The 22,090-nt window shown below is 46.0% G+C and overlaps 1 protein-coding gene across 3 annotated transcripts in view; it reads left to right on the forward strand.

The window, feature by feature from the left end:
• The window catches only part of nrxn2b (neurexin 2b), a gene marked incomplete at its 3' end in the record, with an annotated part of 633,819 nt that overhangs the window by 516,905 nt on the left and 94,824 nt on the right, over nt 1-22,090 (forward strand). For all 3 annotated transcript variants that reach the window (XM_084551818.1, XM_084551817.1, XM_084551819.1), the window contains one exon: nt 4,932-5,113. In XM_084551818.1, the coding sequence (XP_084407944.1) occupies nt 4,932-5,113 (182 nt within the window). The remainder of the gene's footprint in view (nt 1-4,931; nt 5,114-22,090) is intronic.

The raw sequence follows: 22,090 nt of genomic DNA on the forward strand, positions 1-22,090 counted from the left end.
AGGGCATTTCCATCATTACTGTTACTCTAGTGAAAGTGGGCAGGCTGATTGCTTGACATGGTGGACTGAAGGTCAGAGGAATCCATACTCAGCTAGCGTTTTGTGTGCTGACAACTCCCAGAGCAGCACTAATTTACTTTAACTCCTAGTTTTCTGTGAAGGCAAATATTTGCTCTTTAGGATTATGTACACATTTTATTCAAGGGCCTGCAAGTCCAATACCTTACAGCAAAACACGGCATTTGCTAATGGCATCCAAATACCCGTGTGACCATAAAGAAAACATATTATAATGTCTCCAAAAGACCATGCTTTAAACTTGCTTTAAAGAATAAACAATTCTCTATGAGTATTTTTATTCAAAAAGTGAGGCTGGACAACATGGAAGACAAGGCTAGCGCTAACCAGCTAGCCTCATCCAACAGAGAAAAACACACAGCTAAACCAAAAATTTCACTTTGCACCACACGGTGACTTGTCTAACAGAATCTGAACGCTGTGTGTCTTAATTTTAACTAAAATCTATTATAGAAAATATGTGCTTAGCGGCCTTGAATGAGTTTAGCTGTGTGCATGATATCTTTGTTGTCAGGGTGTTTTCTATTGTCTAACCTGTAAGAAAATTTAGGCAAGGATAAGAAATTAAGATTTCTTCTTTTAGTTCATCACAAATGAGTTAGGGATAGCAGCAGTCACAGTGTTGTTGACATTTTCTACCTGGTCATTTTGAGCCTATCCATATGATTCTGTGTCAACTTTGCACCACATGGTGACTTGCCTGACAGAATCTGAGCCATATGCCTCAGTTTTAACTAAAATCTATTATAGAATATGTGTGCTTAGTGGCATTATAGTCAAGTGTTGAGCACACTAAGATTAAAGAGACTAGTTAAAGGTCCATATTAGTGTTTCTTTTCATGTTATTTCAGACAGAAATCTCAGAATCTCCTGTTGGTCATTTGATAGATACGTAGCAAGCAGTGACTCTTTTGACTTCCTTTTTTGGGTGTGTTCAGAGATCTTCTGCAAACCGAGCGCCTCGAAGTATATACAGTAGCTATATGCCCCCTGATTTTCAGATCGTTGTTTTGAAGATAACCAGGGAAGAATGCCCTCCAGACCCTTCTTATTGGATTTGATAAACACCTTTTCTCTCTCCTCTTCGCTCCATTTCTTCCCGCCGTTGGTGTGTGTTGCACTGCAGCATTCAATGGATTTTACCTCAACCAGAGCAGCAGGTGTTTGCTGGAAGAAACAGTGACACATGGATGCGCCCTGTCAGACTACTCATTAGAGACTCTGCACCTCCTTTGTCTCCTCATTTAGAGGGGGAGAGGAGTCAATGTACACACAAACATGTGCGCGCACGTATACAAGTGCACAAAGCGGCAGGTGGCCACTATCAGCCAGACAGATCAAAGCAGGCAAAGTCAACACCAGCTCATTGGATGGATGTAGAGGGAAGCAGAAAGTATTTCTGAGTATAATTGCAGTGTAGAAGTTATTATTAGTTTGTTTTTATGTTGTTTTTTCCGGGAACCGTGACACATCGGTGCCTCAGTTTGGGACTTCCATGCCAGTAATGTGAATGTGCTGACGATAAAGACAAAGTAAAAAGTGACAAGTGTGACGTGTGCGTCGGGCGTGGATGCAACTCGCTGGGGAAGGCAAAGCATATGGTGGATGCCATGCATGAGAGGGGTGTTAATTGATGAGAATTAGTTCACTTGCGAGAACACACATAAGATATGCAGCGATGATACGTGCTGCATGTCTAATTCGTGGTACACCCTAAGTTCCCATTAGGAATGAGATATTTTCTTAAGCCTTGGGTGTTGAATTTGAAATTGAAATTGCGTTCTGTAGTACCTAGGTTGCCATTTGGATGTCAGTGTGGGGCGTGATTCAACCAATACAGATAAAAAAAATACCTCCACATGCAATTGGATAGTCCTAAATCTAATCAGAGCCACTTTGGTGTTAACAAATTCAACTCCACAGCGCTCAGATGACATGTAGTCATACATGCTGCTTCACCACCGTCTATCACCACATATGGTCCAACTACACAGTTTTATTGGCCAGGCATAATCAGTTCCCAAAAGGGTGAAAACAGGGTGAAATTTTATGGTTGGGGGAAGTTTGGCTTGGCTTCAGGGCTAAGTAGTTACTACTAATCGGTAATGTAGGGGCATTAACAGAGTCTACTATGGGACGTGTGAAATGGGTGTCATATACAAAAAGTCAGCTTTGTTACCCGTTTGTAATTATTTCCCCCCTCGTTTGGATATGTTGTGTCTCAGACTGGAGTCCCTGCCAATTTTTCGATGCTCGATCTTCAACTCGTGGCCCAACCACAGTCAAATTAAATCTCAAAACGATGTCAATACAACAAAAACAGAAGCAATCAGACTTGTCTATTATTCTTATGTTGTCTAGCAAGTAAACAGCTGTTTGTCAATGACTGTTTCACATCATTGAATTACACGCCAACAAGTAGCAAGGGGTAGATAGGGATTTTATAGTACTCGTGAGAGTTACATTTGACATATTGTTAATTTATAATACAGAATAAATAGTCTTCCCTCTAAGTATTTAAAAGCTGGGTACTCCAGGATTTGACTGCTGCATTATTGAAGTTGAGAAGGAGTCAAATTAATAAACAAGAATGGCCAAAATGACTGCAGTAGTTGCAGATATATCCTGACTTTGAGATACTGAATCCTACGCTTACCACGGTGCAGCCTGATAGAGTCGTTTCTTAAACTGTCCCTGCCTTTGAAATGCCCTAGAAAATTCTCCCACATTCCGAGCGTGTTGATAAGCACCGACTTCATTGACCATTTTCTCCTTTTCTCCCACATGACTTCACTCTCATTCATTACAGCACGGCTCCCCCCCTCCTCCCTCTCAGTCGGTCGGCCATTTTAGAAATCTTTCCTCCCCTTCCTGCCGAGTTTTTTCCTTGCCCAGTTTCTGCGAAGCTCCTGTGCTGCACTGTTAATAAACACAGGAAAGGAAAAAAAAATAACTTCTTCCCTCCGCCATCCACAGTTCACACTTTCCCCTGCCTCCATACCCTGTTGCCTTTCTTCATCCTCTCTCTTTTTTTTTTTTTCCTTCCCTTCCTCCTCCGGCACACAACCTCTTTATAGCCCTCCTTGCCATGCTGCGATAATTAGTCAGCGCTAAAATAATACAGCCTCGAGAAAACAACAAGAGCTGAGCAGAGGGCTTAGCTCCGCCGGGAGGGAAGGAGGAGAGGAGAGGAAGGAGGGAGGAAGCGAGGGGTGGTGGGAGGCAGAAAGAGCGAGAGAGGAGGCCAGGGGATGGGAGGAGAGCTGCGTGTGTGTGTGTCGGGCGATTTCAAATGGCTAGCGGATTGTTAGATAATGAAAGTGTCAGGTAGCTGACTGAGGGCGTGTATGCGTTTGTGCGAGCTCGTGTCTCCATTCGTTATCGGCTAGCTCTCTTAGCCTCGCGTATGACTAAGAGCGTGCGCGGCCTGTTGAAGTGGTTGTTGTTTGATGGCTTGTTGCCCCCGCAGCCATCCCAGCCTCTGCTTTCCATCGTCTCTGACCCGAGCGCACCTAGAGAGAGATTTGTGGGGCGTGAAAAAAAACACACAAAGATGTGCATTTTGTGTTCGTGCAGACGGAAGCGGATATGCTTTCCTGTGCTGTGTGCTAGCATGACCGTGCTCGATATATAGCCTACGGATCTATACTCAGCTAAACTACACAAAACTGGAGCACGTGCCGGATTTAATGCTTTCTCCAAATATTATTTCGGTTCAGTTCGACTGGGAAGCCTTATATTAGTGTCACCGAATCACCAAAATTGCAGAAAATGAAAGAAAACGTTGAAATGTGTGTCGGGGGGAGGCGGTGGGCGTGCATAAACATGTGTCTTAATCAGGCTGTCTTATCTGCGTACACGTGCGCGCATTAGCATCAAGACATACCGCTTGCGTGGATGTGTGTTTATGATCCGTGGAGGATCGACAGCCCACAGGGTTGAGAGCAGTTCACCGTGGTTTCATTACTCTATGCTAATCGCAGCCAACGCCCGTCATTTCTCATTTACCACCGGGCTTATTGGAGGCGAGCCAAGTCCTAACTCCTCCGTTACAGTTCAGACACGGAATCCGTCAGCGTATGGGGCGGGTAGGCTTTTTTTATTTTATTTTTTTTTTATCAACCTAGAACTCAAAAATACTGTTGAAGCAAAGTTCCTTTGACAGCGAGATCTGAGGAATTTCTTTTGTTGAAGTTGAGAGGTGCTGGTTATGCTGACAGCGTAGCCGGCACAAAGTTTGTCAGTTCGCCCCAGTTTGAATGCAACGCAACTGCAGGCAACTGTGTGCAAATGGAGCTACAGTGGCCTGGCACAATTACCATTACAAAGGGGAGTGACAGCCAGCACCAGTGGAGCGCTAGCACTCATGTTCTGACTTCACATGATGCCGATGTAGACGACGACACATGTGTTTTATTAAGCAGAATGAGCCCTTTCTTTCATATAAAAATCCAGTCCACTGCCGTGAACCCATTTTTTTCCAAATCATATCTGTCAAGGCAAATTTAAGTAAGTTAATAAAGCTTAAAAAGGCAGGTTATTTTAAGTGCACATCAACAAAAGAATGTCCAGCAGTAGAGAATGCATACAGACAACTCACAAAGGTGGAAAAGGCAACGTTTCCGTCCGTAAAGTCAGCGTTAACACTTCTTTGCACTATCCAGTAAGGCAACTGGACTTGTCTGGACTTGTCTACTAGTCCAGTTGCCTTTCTTAAATGCTTATACCATGACCTGGATGACTGAGAACCTTCACAGACTTCTTTGCAGGCAAATCTTCACCCTGGTTTTCTTTCTGCGTTCGTCTTTCATCGTTTCACCTTGTGTTTTTTTTGTTGTGTTTTTTCTTTACAGCTGGGACAACTTACATCTTCGGGCGAGGCGGAGCCCTCATCACATACACCTGGCCACCCAATGACCGGCCGAGCACACGGGCAGACCGGCTGGCGGTGGGCTTCAGCACGCAGCTGAAGGAGGCCATTCTGGTCAGGGTGGAGAGTGCCAAGGGACTGGGCGATTACCTGGAGCTGCACATAGTAAGACACCGAACTGATGATGTTTATGGGGCGATTAAATGACAAAGGGAGGGGTGTTAACGTACCTCGAAGTACTGTACGTTCAGTCAGATTAATAGGGGGAGAATCCAGAAAGACAAAAGGGGATTGGGAAGAATCTAGTCAGATAAGATTAAAAAGGTGGGGTGGAAGGTTTAGAAAAGGGAATGGAAGTCAGAGCTGAACAAGAGGTAATTGATGCAGAATGAGTATAGTGAAAGTATAAAGCCACTTTGTTTGAATGAACCTGTACATAAAGTGACACATGCAGCATGTTGACATGGGATGAGATGTTTTAGGCTGGTATTAGTACAAGCCTGATATATGTGCACATTGATATACTTGCTTAATCGTGATTCTTCTGAACCCCGTTGGCTTATAGGCTGGATTTCAGCAGAATTTGTGGGGCTTAAAGGATCATTCTGGTTTGTGTTGCAACTTTCGCCTTTTGTTTTGCTGCTTATAATACGACGCATCGACAATGCACTTCTAAATCTCAGGAATTAAATACAGTGTCAGAATCAGAATGATGAAACTAAGTCCCAGATTGCACGTTTGCATGGGAACGACCCTTTAAGGTTGCTTTTAAAAATAACTGGGAAATACAACCTGACTTTGCTCGTGGAAAACGCCCAGCTCCTGCAAGCGTTAAAGAATTCCCTTTGAGTGGCATTTAGATTTAGCCGTGCAGTCGCGAGGGTCACCGAGAGAAAACCAGCGTGTGCAGAGTCCAGAAAATGACTAATCACGCGCTGGCATTTTGTTTTATCCCCTGTCACACTAGTTATTAGCCTCATTTCTGCTTTTATTGCTTTCATATGTTAGGCTAAAAGGTCATTTGCAGCCACCTCTAATGGTAACTTTAAATGGTAATTAAGGGACAGCAGGCATTTAAAAATGCATTTACACAAGCTCCAAATTGTCTTGTTGACCTCTGTGCTTCCTCTGCACAATATTACCTTCCGGGCTCTGGGTAAAATTTGATGGTGGGGTTTCTGTTAATTACCAACTCAGACCACACCTGGTTAGTCCGATCCACTAATCATGTCGGCGGAGTCGCACCATCAAAGCACTGTGCGCTGTTACTGTACCGGCAGTTCCTTTACACTCACTTAAAGTACGCAGTTATAAGACACTACTGCCGCTGTCATCTACACGCACAGCCATCTGCGATCACATCACCACTCCAACATCCCAGTGACCCCAATTTGTTTGGGCCGCCCGTGCCTGGAAGCGACAGGAACATAGTCGACCCCGGGTCACGTCTCATCCAGTGCTCCGAACACGAGAGTCACAGGAGGAGGGATGATGGGAAAGGGAGAGGGATGGGTGAAATAGTAGAGGGCCAGAGCTGGTGGTTAGTCCCCGCTGGGTCAAGGCCAATTTGAATGCTTTTAACATTGGTGGTAAATAATGATAATGACTGTAATGATGAAAAATTACTCTTGTAAATGCGATGGACGCGATAAACGATGCCCGGGGTCAGCTCCTGTAATTTGTTGTTGTAGTTCGGCTGCTTTTTAATACTAGAAAAAAATGACCCGAGCATGGAACACGGAGCGACAATTGTTTGGTCTATCCAAATTACAGAAGCAAACACCTTTTTTCTTTTGCCGCTTGTGTATCCTGTGCTACGGGATGTTTTTGGACATTCCTGCAATCACTTGAAAAAATTGAATTGAATTTTCTCCTTGTGCTCACAAATGAAATCGACTGCATCATTCCTTTCCTGTACGTCTTTGAAGGTGCTCAGTCATCCAGGTCATGGTATATCCAAAAATAAAAGGCAAATGGATTTGTAGAGTTGTTTGAGAAGATGTTTCACCACTCATCCGAGTAGCTTCTTCAGTTCTAAGGGACTGATGGGAGTTGAGGTTTAAATAGGAACATCTGTGAGTGTAGCCCATCAGAAACTTGCTTGACTTGTTTCTTGTCTGTGAAAGTTCTCAGACATCCAGGTCAAGGTATATCCAAAAAAGTTTTGAGAAAAGGCAACTGGACTTGTAGAGTTTTTGAGAAGACGTTTCACCACTCGTCCGAGTAGCTTCTTCAAGTCCCCTAGAACTGAAGAAGCTACTCGGACCATGACCTGGATGATAGAGAACCTTCACAGACGTACTGGTAGGAAGTACCCTAGAACTGAAGAAGGTACTCGGACCATGACCTGGATGACAGAGAACCTTCACAGACGTACTGTTAGGGAGACCCCCAGAACTGAAGAAGCTACTCGGATGAGTGGTGAAACATCTTCTCAAAAACTCTACAAGTCCAGTTGCCTTCTTTCGAACCTTTTTTGGATTGACTTGTTCCTGTTAATGACCAGAAACTGGCACGACTAGTGTCCATTAACGGCTAGATACTTACCTGTCGTTGAGGGGGGACTATTTGTCCCTGTCCTCTTTCCCTCTGAATGGTGCTCTAATGACCCATTATCATTTTTTTGGATATGATTACTGTACCCGTACGGTACCTGACCTATACCCTGTAGGGTACCAGACCCCTTGAAGACGTATCAACACTTATTTGAGTAGGTTCTTCAGTTCCAAAAGACTGGTGGGGAGTTGGGGGCTTTAACAGGAGCATCTGAACATATGAGCCAGCATGTTCTTATTTAAACCCCAATCCCTACCTGTCTTTTAGAACTGAAGAAGCTACTCAGATGAGCGGACCTTTTTTTTCCTTTTAGATATACCCTGACTGAAATTACTCCCAAATCGAAGGACTTAATCCTTGTCAGAACCTTTGACGGCGTGTTCTCCGGTTTATTCGAGGTAACAAGGCAGTAGTCTCCGTAATGAGATGTTGCTGTTGGATTTCTAAATGTAATTTTCAAAAAGCTGTGAGCGCTGCAACAAAATTCCATTTGCCTTCATTGCATTGGGGGTGTTACACTAAACCTCGGAAGCACGTATCTCAACACCTGGGGGAAATGAAACCAGAACTCTCGGCATGGCTACGAATAGAGGATGATGAGATGATGTCAGGGTTTCTTTTCTTTTTTTTTAGGTGAATCATTAGGTGATGCATTTGTTTTTGTTTTTTACCCCAAACTGAAGGAGTGGCTCGTCGTTGTTTATCTCGGCCCGTCGCTTATGATCCCTCATCAGTCATTCTTTTGCTCGCTCTTCTCTCAAGTGCATATTCTCTATCTAACTTCTGTGCCTTTCATTTACTCCCTCTCTCCCTCATGTCTGACTCTTTCATTCTCCCGTCCTCTCTCTCTCTCACACACACACACACCAGTGCCTCCGACACGCCAGCCCAGCTCCTGTGCTCCCATTGCAATTACATTTCATTTGCTGCCGTTCCTCCCGAGTCGCTCCCCTAAATGACTCTGTTCAGCCTGTGGTGGGTGTTTTGGTCCTGTTAATTATGCCTGTCTCTCTTTGAGGGGAGAAGTACAGGCAAATTAGACCCGAGGACCTGCGAGCCTTGGCCCCCGTATCATCCCACCTGATGGGGGCCTCGCGGACCCAATCAAAGTACAAAATAGCTGCCGGTTCAAACAGCGATGGTGGCCTTGGGGTCCAATACCTGGGGCCCTTACTCGTTAGCTTTGGCTGGTTGTTCAAAAACATCATTGTCCTTTTCATTCCGGGCCGCCTTGATTTCAAAGGTCTTTACTCTGACTGACATATTTAAAATTTGACAGTCATAGATTTCAAAGATTTTGCAAATCCGCCATTGCTCATCAAACGGCTCATGGATTCCCTGAGCCTTCTATCATTAAGCCGGTGACCCACAGACTCAAATCACAACAATATCTTGTCCTTGCAGGAGATGATATAACACTGACGGATGCTGTCTCGGCCTGTCTATCTAGAAATGCTGGCACTGGTGGGCACGGCTGATAATAACATGCCACCAGGATGTGATAGAGCATTATTCCTTATCTTGCACAAGCCACCCGTCTCTTTATATACCCTTCTTCCCTTACCAGGCATTCTTCTCTTTCATGCCACTCCCTCCTTCCATTTCTGTCTGTTTACCTGACAGAGGGCAGGACATCACTCACTACGTCTTCCTGACATGCTGTCATCGGGGCCCCCGGGGTAGAAGATGTAAAGTTGAGGTTGTGGGATATGTTCCTTAAGCGGAATCTGCTGAGTCCTGCTGCCTTAAAAGGGACATATCACGTCCTCGTAAAACCTCGTGTCTTGCACCGTCCTAATTATTTACCCTGGGCGTGTCTGAAAAGTGCTGCAAACTCTCTCGCTGACATTTTGAAAGTTCTAGATGAAAAAGCTTTGAAATGCATTATCTGGAAAATGCCACATGAATGAATCATTGCTGAGCCACCCAAGACATGACTGTGCATATTCCTGTTGCGGTGCAGCGTCGTCTGTAAAGATTCTCTGTCATCCAGGAAAGAGAATATTGAGTGGTGGTAAACAAAGCACATCTGGGTCTAGTCTTGGAGACAATTTGCTGTTCATCAATCAGCCCTCATGCTCCCTGTATTTAATCGCCCAGAAAAGTTAAATACCACATAGCTCCCCAAGAGTCACTAGAGCTAATTTAAGCTTTGTGGACGAACGACGCAACATTTTCAAGAATACAAAGAACTTCTAGTCTCCTTTCTCTTACCGTGCTGTTGGTACCTTGTAGCTCAAGTTGGAAGTGCATTTGTTGTGTTGTGTTATTGTGAGAGGTAGTCACTGTTGTGGGTGTTGTATTGTCAGATTGGTCTATCTAGGCATTATGAAATGTTAATGCCTATCCTTCCTAGTTCGTCTTCATTGAAAACCAAATGAGATCGCCAGTGCGCACTCGGAACTTGTGGCTGATCCTCAGAGGAGTCGATCAACGAATGTCCTGTGAGGAACTACTGGCAGCTATTGCTGTGTTTTTAGGTGTCACTCATAAGAATAGTAAGTAGTTCTTGCACAAATCTTCCTCACCAAAATTGCAGGGATCGTCTATCATCACACACAGCTAGCAGCACTGATTGCTTGCCAGCTTTCGGAGCTTCTCATCCACTGCCAATTGTTGTCTTTAGCCCATGATCGACAGATGGTTCACCCAATCGGTTTTTATATTTTTTTCCTGAGTGCCTGCCCTTTTTCAAACAGTTTCCCAATACGACTTCTCAGATGGCCCTCTGCAACAAACCATCTGGCACGTCAAGTTAATTGTGCCGAGACGAAAAGCAAGACCTTATTGACTTTTTTTTATGTTTAGAACAGTAAAGTATACTTACTTTACAATTCCTAGATCTTTAAAGCATACCTCAAGGTGTTCTACAGCAAATAAACCTTGCCCATTGCATCAGCTGAGTACGAGAACTCATTTAATGAAAGACTTTTAGTGAAATACATTGATCCTTCTCTTCGCCAAGACTTTACCAGTCGATGCTGTAAAAACCTTTTCTGTCCTGAAGTTCTGTGAACACCCTTGGTCTTGAGACCCAATGTACTTAAAGACACCTGAACAGGGTCAATGAAGTGGGCCTTGCCTTTAGAATATCCGCCACAGATATGCACAAATCAGGCATAACATTATGACTACTGACAGGAGAATTGAATAACATTGATCTTGTGACAATTCAATGTTCTGCTGGAGAAACTTTTGGACCTGGCATCCATGTGGATGTTAGTTAGACATGTAGCAACCATGAAGCCCAGACCAGGCACCCCCACCCCAAAAACGGTTTAGGAACAACTCAGAAAATGTGAAAAACAGCACAAGGTGTTGACCTGGTCTCCAAATTCACTAGAACCCAAACTGATCAAGTATCTGTGGGATGATCCACAGAGGCCCCTCCCCTCAACCCATAGAACTCAACAAACCCCCACTAACAACATCCTGTTGCCAGACACCACAGGACACCCTCAGAAGGCCCATGTCCATTCTCTGCTGAGTCCCAACTGTTTTGGAGGCACAAGGGAGACCTACACAATATTAAGAAGGTGGTCATAATGTTATGCCTGATTGATATGTGTCTCTATGTCCACATCCACTCATCTGTGAAAAGTTTTGATGAGCTTGATTCATGTAGAATTCCAAATCAAAAGTTATGACTAAAATGTTACAGATTCATCACTTATGAATCTTACATTAATTTCAAAATACTCTTTGGTTTCACCGCCCAAAACATTAATTAAATAGGAACTCTTATTTCTCTCCATTTCGTGGACGGCATGTCCTCTTGTGCCTACTACGTATTTCACAGGATGTTGGGTCTACTGGAGTAAAAGCGGTCGTTTGGGGAGTGCAGGACATCATTTTTGCCAATCTTCATGACATTTCCACCATCAGGGCCTGCGGTGTTGGAGTCGGGGAATGAAGGGTACTGATAGATATGGAAGTGGGCTGAAAGCTAAATCTCCCATCTGTGGCTGCTGGAAAAGGTAGATGTCCTTGCAAGACCTTGGAAGCTGGTCATAAAAAGCAACATGTTATATTTTAGATTTGGAACATGTTGAAGCCTTGCGATTCAGCTGCATACGCTGTTGCTGCACCAAAACTGTGCAGGGAGAATAGCTATAGTTTAACATTTAACACCTGCAATCAAATGCAAGTGCTTCCAGAACAGATTTGCAAGCAGGTGACACTGTTTTTCAGTCGGTGTACCAGTCGGTTTGAGTGTGGTAAGGATACACGGTCCTCCTGTCTCAGCTTTACCAGACTGAGTGCGAAAGCTGCATTTGTATGTCTGGCCCCGCGGTTGTATCTCAGCGCAAACAAAAGTGCAACATTTGGTTGCTTCGTGCTGACTTGATAGTCTCGGAGTTCGTCCATGTTTTTTGCCTCAGCACAAACATTGGCAATTTGAAAACCGGGCAACCCGAGAGGTGTTACTTTGCATTTTTAGCCTGGTGGAATGCCTTGTCTTTCTCCCTGCTACCCTGGCTCAGGTGACAGCACTGCGGGCAGTGTGGTAAACACTGAAAGCACTGAGGTAAACCGAGATTGAGAGACCGTCTCTCAATTTTGCTTTCCTCAACCGAAAAATGTTTAAACATGGGGGAAACAGAACAGTGTGGGACGTCACAAACCTTCAACTATCTTCAGAAATTACCGTGCAGGTTCAGAGCTAAATGTTCCTTTCTTAACATCACGTTGCTGTTTTCCCTCTGAGCCATAAAGGCGCAATAACAGAGCAGCAGATTGGGGTCATCTGTTACGCACTGGGAGATGAGCCGTTAATGAAGAAAGGGGCAAATATCAGCGCCACTCTTTTCACGAGCTGCCCATAAAACTTCCTAAATGGTCTGACAGATGGGTGAATAAAGTTGCGGCGGTTACGATGCACCTTTCAAACGTAGACCTGCACAATCTTTTTTTTTTTTTTTTTCCTCCAGAGTTGTTTGTATTTATTGCTGTTCTCACATTGCTGTCATTACATTTACAGCTGGCAAGTTGTTGCACTAACTGCTCTGTGGGAAGTGTCTCATCTGCAGTTATGGGCCGGTGCGCAGCGCTCAGCGGGCCTCCCCGAGTACTTCCATCACCGGCTTGTCCGGTCCTGGCTCATAGCATTAAATAAGGGCTGCCTCTGATTACACTTTCGGGAGTCATCCTTCACCACAACTGTCTGCTTTGAAGCAGGGGCAGAGAGAGGAAGGAGGGGGGGCTTCGCAAGAGGGACGCGGCTATATTTTCTTCTCTTGACCCCACCCTTACCCCTCTCCCAGCATGTGAAAAATGCTGATTGAGAAAGGGATAAAGCACCCCTGCATTCAATTTTCTGCACGCCGGGTTTTTCGGGGCCGGCATTCCCACAGTCAACGTGAAGCATCGCATTGGCTCAGATGTTAACTTCACTGCGAATCTTTTTCCATCAATCTCGGTGAATGAGAGGAAATTTGGGGATTTACCGCCTGCCCTCGCTTTTATTTTCATGAGGGGCCACAGGTTATCTGTCGAGGGCTGAAGCCGGCAACTGTTTAATTACGGGTTGAAAAATATGATCTGACACGCGACGGCGGCCCGGGATAAGATGAGTGGCGAGAGAGGACGGGGTGGATGGAGAGTGCGGTGGGGAGCTGAGAGATGCTGGCGTCAGATAAAGGCAGATGGTGATGCGGATAAAACTGTCAGGGAGAGGCAGAAGCTTTTATCCACTACTCCCAGCTCCTGGTAATACAGAAACACACACATACACACATACACACACACACACACACACACACACACACAAGGACGTGCATGCACACATATATACGGCATGCGGTATGCCTTTACTCCTAACTAGCTGTCAGAAACACACAGAGTCACTCACTGCTCTCAGTGAGCACCTAGAATTTCACCTAGAATTGCTGCAAGGACACCTTCACGTACAAGACAAACAAGTATGATTAGCCCTTGTGCACACTTTGATCCATGCACTGTTGCAATCTACAAGAACAGACCTGCACAATCTTTCCCCGCACATCGTGATGTTGTTTTTTTTCTCCCCCCTTTATTTATAACTCCCACCCCTCCCCCGTCGTTCCTTTCTTAAATGGGTGCCACTTCTGCAACCTTCTCTCCTCCATCTTGTCGGGGAGGGATGGAGGGATGAAGCGCGGAGAACGGTTGAGGAAGAAAGGGAGGCATCGCTTTGATGAATGCAGCTGCCTCGCAAAGGGGAGCGCGGGCCACCGTCGGTAATGAGATCGGGTCCGGGTGGGTTTGGCAGGGTCTCTCTCCCCAGCCGGCGGGAGCCTGACAGCGTATCGATTAATCCTTCCCCCTCCGCATCGCTAATTAATTGTCCCCACGAGCGGAGGGGAGTCGGGACGTGAGCTGAAAGTGGGTGGGGGCCAGGTGTTGTGTTAGAGGTTTCTTAATGGGTGGCTAACTTTTGTCGGACAAAGGGATTAGGAGATTCCTCCAGCTCGCTCAGTTAGACAGTTAGACAGGTGGACGCTTTTCAAGTCTGACGAAAATTCCTTCATTCGACTTCGAGCGCACCACGCAGCATGGCTTTAATTGCTGCCTAAGAGTCTCAAAGCAACACCGTGGACGACCACTTCAAACCGGTTCTTCTGCTCGTAACTTCGTCCGTCGCCTTGGTTTTCAAATGCAAAGTGCTCTGCAGATCCAGGAAGTAACTCAACGTACGGCAGGCTTCACTTCTCTGAGTGATTTTGTTAATTTGCCTAATTTAAATGTAAATTTCCATGTCTTTAACTTTGTCAACCGCACAAGACTACTGGAATGTACTCGATTGCACCGGATTGGTGCAACATTTCAAGCAAATACAGTATTACACCCAAACAGTAACGTGCAAAGCCTTTGACAGGTGATGAAAAAGCTCAGAACCACTGATTGATGTGTCAGAGGCGTAACATGGTTAAACACGTGCACAGAGGAGGCCTGTAAAAGTGTTGAGGAAGAAATACAGGTGAACTTGTTTGCCTATCTGTTGGTGAATATAGATCGAACAGGTTGATCGGCACTAAGCTGCAGCTGGAAGACCATCGCCATGGTTTACTACACATTAGTCTGCGTGAGCCCCGTAAAAGTAAGCAATACATTACAATAGAGTAAATTGCCAGATGCTTTCCACCAAATTGACTCACAAATTGGAAGCAATTCGGGGTTTAGTGTCTTGTTAAAGGACATGTGGATCGAATCCACCAAGCGTCATGTAAGAAATTTCAATCAAGGGCACTTGGGACATTTTCTTGGTGTGGTGGTTCTAAGTCATCACTCTTTGTTCCAGTTCTAAAAAGGGATACTCTCTGTGAACATATATCTGTATTTGAATATGTCTGTAAGCAAGGGTATTCTGGCACCAGAACCTTTCAGGTTTCCGTCCCAAGTCTGTTATTGAGCAGGCTTTGGTTGTGTGCAAGTAAAAGGAGATCCCTGCCGTACAGATTGGCAGGGAACCTAACGCATCAGGTTTGTCAATCAATTGCTTTAATCTTAGCCGTTGTAGTGGTTTAAAAGTTGTTTAGTCATCGGCGCCGTCTCTCAACTCCAACTCCATTCCCTAAAACAGCAATGCATGAGACGTCATAAGAATAAGTGAGACTCCATGTTTCGGATGTCAGGTGGGCAAGTTTCATAGGCGTGGAGCTGAGCAACTGAATGCTCTAGAACCCATGGTGGATGGTGAGGGAACATGTTTAGACAGATATGATGGAGCTTGGTGGTGAAGGGCCTTGAAGGATCTTGTACTCAGTGTAGGATTTAATTGGAAGTCAGTGGAGCTGCTGAAGAACTGGGGTGATGAGGTCCATGGAGGAAGTTCGGCTGATGATATGAGCTGCAGAGTTTTGGACTAGTTGAAGTTTCTGGAAACATTTGGAAGTTAGAACAAAAAGATGTGTTTTGAATGAGGGCCTGGATAAGAATGGCAGTGGTGTTCTGTGCTAGGGATGGGCGAAGTCGATTAAGCGGACCGAGTGACGTAGTTGACGTGGGCTTCTAGTGACAAAGCGCTGTCAAGGATGACGTCCAAGGGGAAGGAGGTACAGTGGAGTTATCGATGTGTTAGTGTTAGTGTCCGGTGCCCCCAGAGGTATAAAGTCATCAGATGGCGGTTGATGTATGCAAGCCAGGATTAGCCCTTAGCCCTTGGTATCACTTGGAATACTGCAGCTGACTGATGATAAGTCCATCGAAACAAAATATTTTTGTTAACATGGTGCCCTCAATTACCTTAAGTGCCCATAGGTCACTGTACTTGCAGCTCTCACCGGCTATGTATCCGGTGAGAGCAGAGTAGTGGAAGGGTTTTTCCGGATCAATAAGCTATTAGGGTCCAAGAGCAGGCCTGTCTCTATGGTTTCAGTCCTGCCTTTAATGATCACCTGGGAAGGCAAAACTGCTCCGTTGCCATTCTGCCAACTCCTTTCTCCCATTCACCTACCTTTGTCTGCATATTTCCAGTGTGTACGCAACGCGATTATCGTCGCACTCCCGGTGAGTGCTCTGTTATTGCACGGCGTGATAAACGCCTGTCTGTGTTCCGTCTAATATGATGCATGTGTTTTTGTTTTCATAATTTCTCCGCACTAATTATGCTCCGGGAGTTGCGATGCATTGGACTCGCTCGTGTCATTTTATTTAAGAATTGATGCTCGGCACTTTAATTTTAATCTTTGGAGATGGGAATTTGAACAAATACATGTCAGGGGTAACAACGCGACTACGTGACTCAGATGGAAACCTGAAGAAAATAGTTCTTCTGCAAAATGAAAACACGGTAGAACGGGATGATAAGGGGAGCAAAGAACTAAGAGCTTTTGAGAAGGGGGAGACAAAAAAAAAAAGAGTACATTTATCTCGTCTACTTTGTCTTAAGTGAGGTGCCCTGAGGAGAAGACCACTGTGAAGTCCTCTCCAAATGTCACCGCCGCACATTCAGCCCTCAGCTCCCTCTGGATGCACTTTAGCCAGGCCTCCCCTCACTCACTCCAATAAGCACTGGGCCAGACGGGGCGACCCGTTTTATTTAACACAGCTCTAAATTCATGCAGCTCAACGGCCGCCGTCATTGGACGCGACGCCTCCGTTTGCATTCTGACTCATCTACATTGCTGCCGCCGCCGCCGCCGCTATTAACGCTCCTCCGAGACTAATACACTCATTTTCTGTTTGAATGCACAGGTGCCGTTACTATTCCGAATAATCTCATTAGAAACTTTTCCTCTTCCGTGATTAACTCATAAAGCTGACACATGCCTGAATTTCAGACTGGTTGAGACATCCTCATACCAACACCAACACATTCCCACAGTCTACGCAAACCCCTGATTTTCATAATTAATGCCGTCTCTCGGCTTCCAGCTGCGCCTCACACTGAGTAGCGTTGAAAGCTGTTGGGTTTCATCTAGCACTTCTTGGACTTTGGCTGACCCTCGTGTCTTCTTTCCGCATTGATTCATAACCATATCCCTAATTTATTCTTGCCCTTTTCGTGAAAGTTTATCTATTGACTTTCTGCACTCTTTTAATAAATCTTATGTCTTCTATTGATTGTTTAGCCGCCACGAGTCCACGCTCCCCTTTAATATCGCAATCGACCTCTAAATGAGCCTCCTGCATCTCAGGAAAAAAAAAAGCTAATCCATAGCTTATTGCCCAAGCCTTGTGAGTTTGTTGTGTCGCTGGGAGGAGAATCAACATCGTCTGACTTTTCGGTGTCAAACATAATCTGCTTAAGAGTTTCTCCACCTTTCGTAAAACCTTCATCCACTTTAAGGGCCGAACTCTGTTTTTCTCGTATTTAATCCAGCGTACTTGACCACCTCGGGGGAGGATGTTTCTACCGTGAACACAGTTAGGCATAAAGGAGAGACTGAAAGCAGCACGGGAAAGGACAATAACGTAGAAAGAGAAATGGACTTCCAGGCTGAGGCAGGAAAAAAAGCTAAATCAAGAGGGGCGGAGAGAGACTGATGGACTACAAGAGAATGTCTCGGAGGCTGCGAGGCTAAAAAAAAAAAAAGATGTTTACATCTGCTCACCCATGCAGAGCGCATATGTCTATGTTTCCCTGCCTTTGGTGGTGTACTCAGGGCAGAAATGATGAATGCGCCTTTTCACCGTCGCCACTCTTAACTTTGCAAGCCTGTCCGAGCCGACCGCTCCGCCGTTGACACGCCAGGAAAAGAGTTTCATTATTCAGTGCTTTTGTTGTTCTGAAAATGAACGCCATTAAGAATGAATGCGCGGAGCCGTCAGCATAAATTCGGTTAGAAAGGAGAAGCGAAGCTCTTAAAAAGCGACCGGTGCGGAGAGGAGATAAAGCTTTTTTCTTTTCCTTTTTGTTAACTGTAATTCCTTTAGAGGAGTAAAAGAGCTCTTAATAAATGCCCCAGCAGGTGTTGTACAGTGAGTTCAATTCCACGCTGCATCCCTCTAGAAGGAAAAGTGGTGGCGGTAGAAGCATGAAAGTGACTGCTGCGTGATGCGTCTCTGGTATGCAGATTTTGTCGCACCTCTACGTCACCGCTGGTAAAAATCAGCGCTGTTACATGCGCTCTGTGGCCGCGTTGGAGGTTGACGTGCGCAGTCTAGTCTACAGGCCAAATATATTTTATACGCACTCACTTGAGCAGTTGTTCGGTTGCCAATTAATTTTGGTTGCCTGAAGAGGGGTGATTAAAAAGGGAGCAAAAGGAAGGGACAGAGGGAGGATGAAAAGAACAGTGCACATTATGCATTTATGGTTTGTCACAGCTGAGGTCATATCTTCAGAGTTTTAGCCGTCGTTTCATTGATAAAAGTAGCCGCTGCGATCTGGGAGGACACGTTATCACAAAATGTAAAGCTTGTTACATACTCCGCATGAAGCGAGAAATTTGTTCTCGCTCCTAGGGCTGTTACTAGGGCTGCTCCTAGGGCTGGTCCTTGGGCTGCTCCTTGGGCTGTTCCTACGGCTGCTCCTTGGGCTGGTCCTTGGGCTGGTCCTTGGGCTGCTCCTAATGCTTCTCCTAGGGCTGCTCCTTGGGCTGCTCCTTGGGCTGGTCCTTGGGCTGCTCCTAGGGCTGCTCCTTGGGCTGTTCCTAAGGCTGCTCCTTGGGCTGTTTCTAGGGCTGCTCCTAGGGCTGTTACTAGGGCTGCTCCTTGGGCTGTTCCTACGGCTGCTCCTTGGGCTGGTCCTTGGGCTGCTCCTAGGGCTGCTCCTTGGGCTGCTCCTTGGGCTGGTCCTAGGGCTGCTCCTTGGGCTGCTCCTTGGGCTGCTCCTAGGGCTGCTCCTAGGGCTGCTCCTTGGGCTGGTCCTAGGGCTGGTCCTTGGGCTGGTCCTTGGGCTTCTCCTAGGGCTGGTCCTTGGGCTGTTCCTAGGGCTGGTCCTTGGGCTGGTCCTTGGGCTGGTCCTTGGGCTGCTCCAAGGGCTTCTCCTTGGGCTGCTCCTTGAGCTGTTCCTAGGGCCGCTCCTTGGGCTGTTCCTAGGGCTGCACCTTGGGCTGCTTCTTGGGCTGCTCCTCGGACTGCTCCTAAGACTGCTCCTTGGCCAGGACATTTATACTTCCCGGGAAACTCTAGCACTTTCGTATTATTTTTGGATTCTCGGCGAGTCGTTTTGACAGCCGCGTCCGTCGGATCACGCCGTTCATTCAGCATGCACCAGCACACTGTATGCTGATTCCCACCCAGGAGAGATTAGCGCTCACACTGTGAACGGTAGCATCTGGGAGCTCACAGAGTGGCCACTAGCATCTCTGCTTTTCCGCATTAACAACGCCTACTTCCAATTTCTGACCAATCACAGAACAGTAACCGGACACCGCACGAGAAGAAAGTTCTGCCCGGTTGATGTGTTGAGACAAACTGCGAGAACTCCCAAACGATGGCTACGAGAGTAAAATGACGTAATTTTGTTCTTGCAGGCCTAAGAACGAGAACACATTTCTTGCTTCTCGCAGAGTATGCAAAAGCCTTAAGAGGCCATAGTGCCAGGACATGTTTTTTGTTGTTTTGTTTCTTAACTCTTCCTCAACTGTTCAGCTTTAATTGTCCAATGACAAATTGCCCTTGATTGGATTTGCTTGTGGTGAAATCGCCGCTGGTTATTTGAGTGTCAGAAATAATAGCCGGATCCAAGAAAATAGTCATGATTTTCCATGAAAATGTCCACCCATGCTTCATATTTAACCCGCGACCCTCTTCTCCTCTTTTCAATTTCGTCTTCTTTATGGGTCGAGGAGTAATTCACCAGTAATCCATCCTCCCTGATACGGGTGACCAGGGGTCTCAGCTCGCCAAGCGGCTGGAGAAGTCAACCGTCCCGCCTTCCTCTCTCTTTCCCCGAGAGATGAAATCCCTCTGTCAGGTCGGCGATAACCGGAGCGTGATGGGCCCCCGTGGTCTGTGCAAACCGGCGGTGGAGACCGTCCTATGGATGTTCGCTGCTGAATCTTTCATGTGCTATCACCTGCCAGATAAGGTGCAAATAGGATTCGGTCGCTGCAGCTGCTGTGTCGCTTTGGTGGATCTGCTGTAAAGAGTGTTTGAGGTTGGGTTTGAACAGAAGGCGGTGATTCAGCTGGAGACAGATGAGGACAGGGACAGAGAGAGAAAAAGAAAGAATATGAAAAGGCTGAGCTGCAAATATAAACAAACTGATGTATGTCTGTAGCTGTTCACTATTCCGAGCTACATATGATCTCATAAAAACAGTTACAACACCAAAATTATGCAGCGGCGTAGTGCTTTCTATTCTAATTAAATCCCCCTCTCTCCATCTCCATCTGCAACAACAGTGCTTCTTCATCAGCTATATCATCTCTTGTGTCAGTTTTTCTGTCAAGATTGGCCCTGAATTTGATCAAAACAGAGAGAGACGAGTGCAGCCCTTACTTACTTTGATTTCCTCCAGCTGCCGTTCAGCATCTCCCTCCTTCTCCTGGGACGGGGGTCAGTCGGAAGGGAACTCCACGAGCGGCCAAAAATGCAAATGATGCCGTGCTTTTGTATCGCTTAGCTCGAGATCAGGACCCGAAGAGATGAGACGCGAGGAGAAAAAAAGAAGAAAGAATCCCAAACAAAACAAAAAACATGTGTCGGGCTGAGGATATTCAAAGAATTCGGGAACCAAGGCGATCCTCGGGCTCTTTATTCTCACTGAGCCGCACTGTACCACATGTTCCCTGGCTTATATTTAGAAGAAGCGAAGCCCCAAGGGAGGAACCTCTAATGAAGTGATTGAAGGATTGGTGCCATTGTATTGTTCCTGCACAATCTAGTTAGAGAAGAAAGCGCCTCATTAATTTAGTGGCTGCTGCCACCGGGAACTGGGTGTGCTACGGTTTCTCAACTTCATCCGGTTGGGTTTCAGGATAGTCAGGCGCCAGAATCAGCAGCTGTCAGTCGTTTAGTTTGTAACCGCACCTTGACGTGCGAGTTTCAAAATTTCCTCTCCTTCGTGTGGAGCGCAAATTAAAAGCCACTCTGCCGGAAGGAGGAAAAAGCAAAAGGGTTATCTCCTGCATGCAAACTAGGAGCTTATACGTCACCGCGCCACCGAGCACAGGCGTTATTCAATTCAACTCCTTTTAAAACTTTAATGTGCAAGCAGAATTCATAGCTGCGGCTAGCGGGTTAAGGTGATTCTTGTTTGTTTGCACATTTTCTAACTCGGCCTCTCCGGTTCTTTTATTATATGTCAGTTTTTCTCCGCACTTGCTGAGTCAGTGGTTGTACTTACACCCAGCCAGGCTTCTAAGCGATATGCTGAATAAGAACCCTTATATCCGTAGCTGATATGGCAAAAGGCTGAGGGGGAGATGGGGCAAGGGAAGGAGAAGTCCCCAGTTTTACCATCAAAAGTGGCTTTTTTTGCACAGAAAGAAATCGTCCTGACGTTGTTTCAGCCGCGACGTGAGGCGTTTAGGGGCAGATTAGAGAATCTGACATTCCCGAGCAGACATGCACATTTAAAGACCGCTATTAGGGATGGCACGGGCTCGCAGGGACTGCTGGAGAAACACGACAGAGGGTTCACCGGCTCCGACAATTATCCAGCGGACACGCGGATCCTTCCCGCTCGGCTAAGACTGGGGCTGTAGCTGTCAAGCTGTTTCTCTCCGGGGCCAACTCCAGGAGGAAGAGAAAAAATAAAAAAAAAAAAAAAAAAAGGCTCGCTCGTTGGACGTCTTCCCAGAGCAATTAGCTGAACCCACATGCCTGTTTGATGAATACACAGATGAAAATTAGCTTCTCCAAGCCACTCTGCTGCGTCTAAACCCCTTCTGATGTGACCAGGTTTGATGTCAACCTGCGTAATTGCCACTGTTGATCCATCTACACGGCATATAGGGAGTGTTGTGTTTAAAAAAAAAAAAAAGTTGTATTGGATTTGCATGATCCACACCACCGCTACTGCAGCGTGATAAATGGATGAGGAGGCAGACCACAGTCGTCTGTGCTGACAAATTAAGCTTTATTTCCCTCCCCGTCTTGCTTACTCCACCTGCTCACTGCCCTCCGCTCATATGCAATCCTCGCTCAGTCATGCGGGGCGCAATCCATACATACGTGACGGATAGGGTGTAGTTATCAAAGCTGGCAGTCTCA

Source organism: Chelon labrosus (assembly GCF_963514085.1).
Source record: "Chelon labrosus genome assembly, chromosome: 1".
NCBI lineage: Eukaryota > Metazoa > Chordata > Actinopteri > Mugiliformes > Mugilidae > Chelon > Chelon labrosus.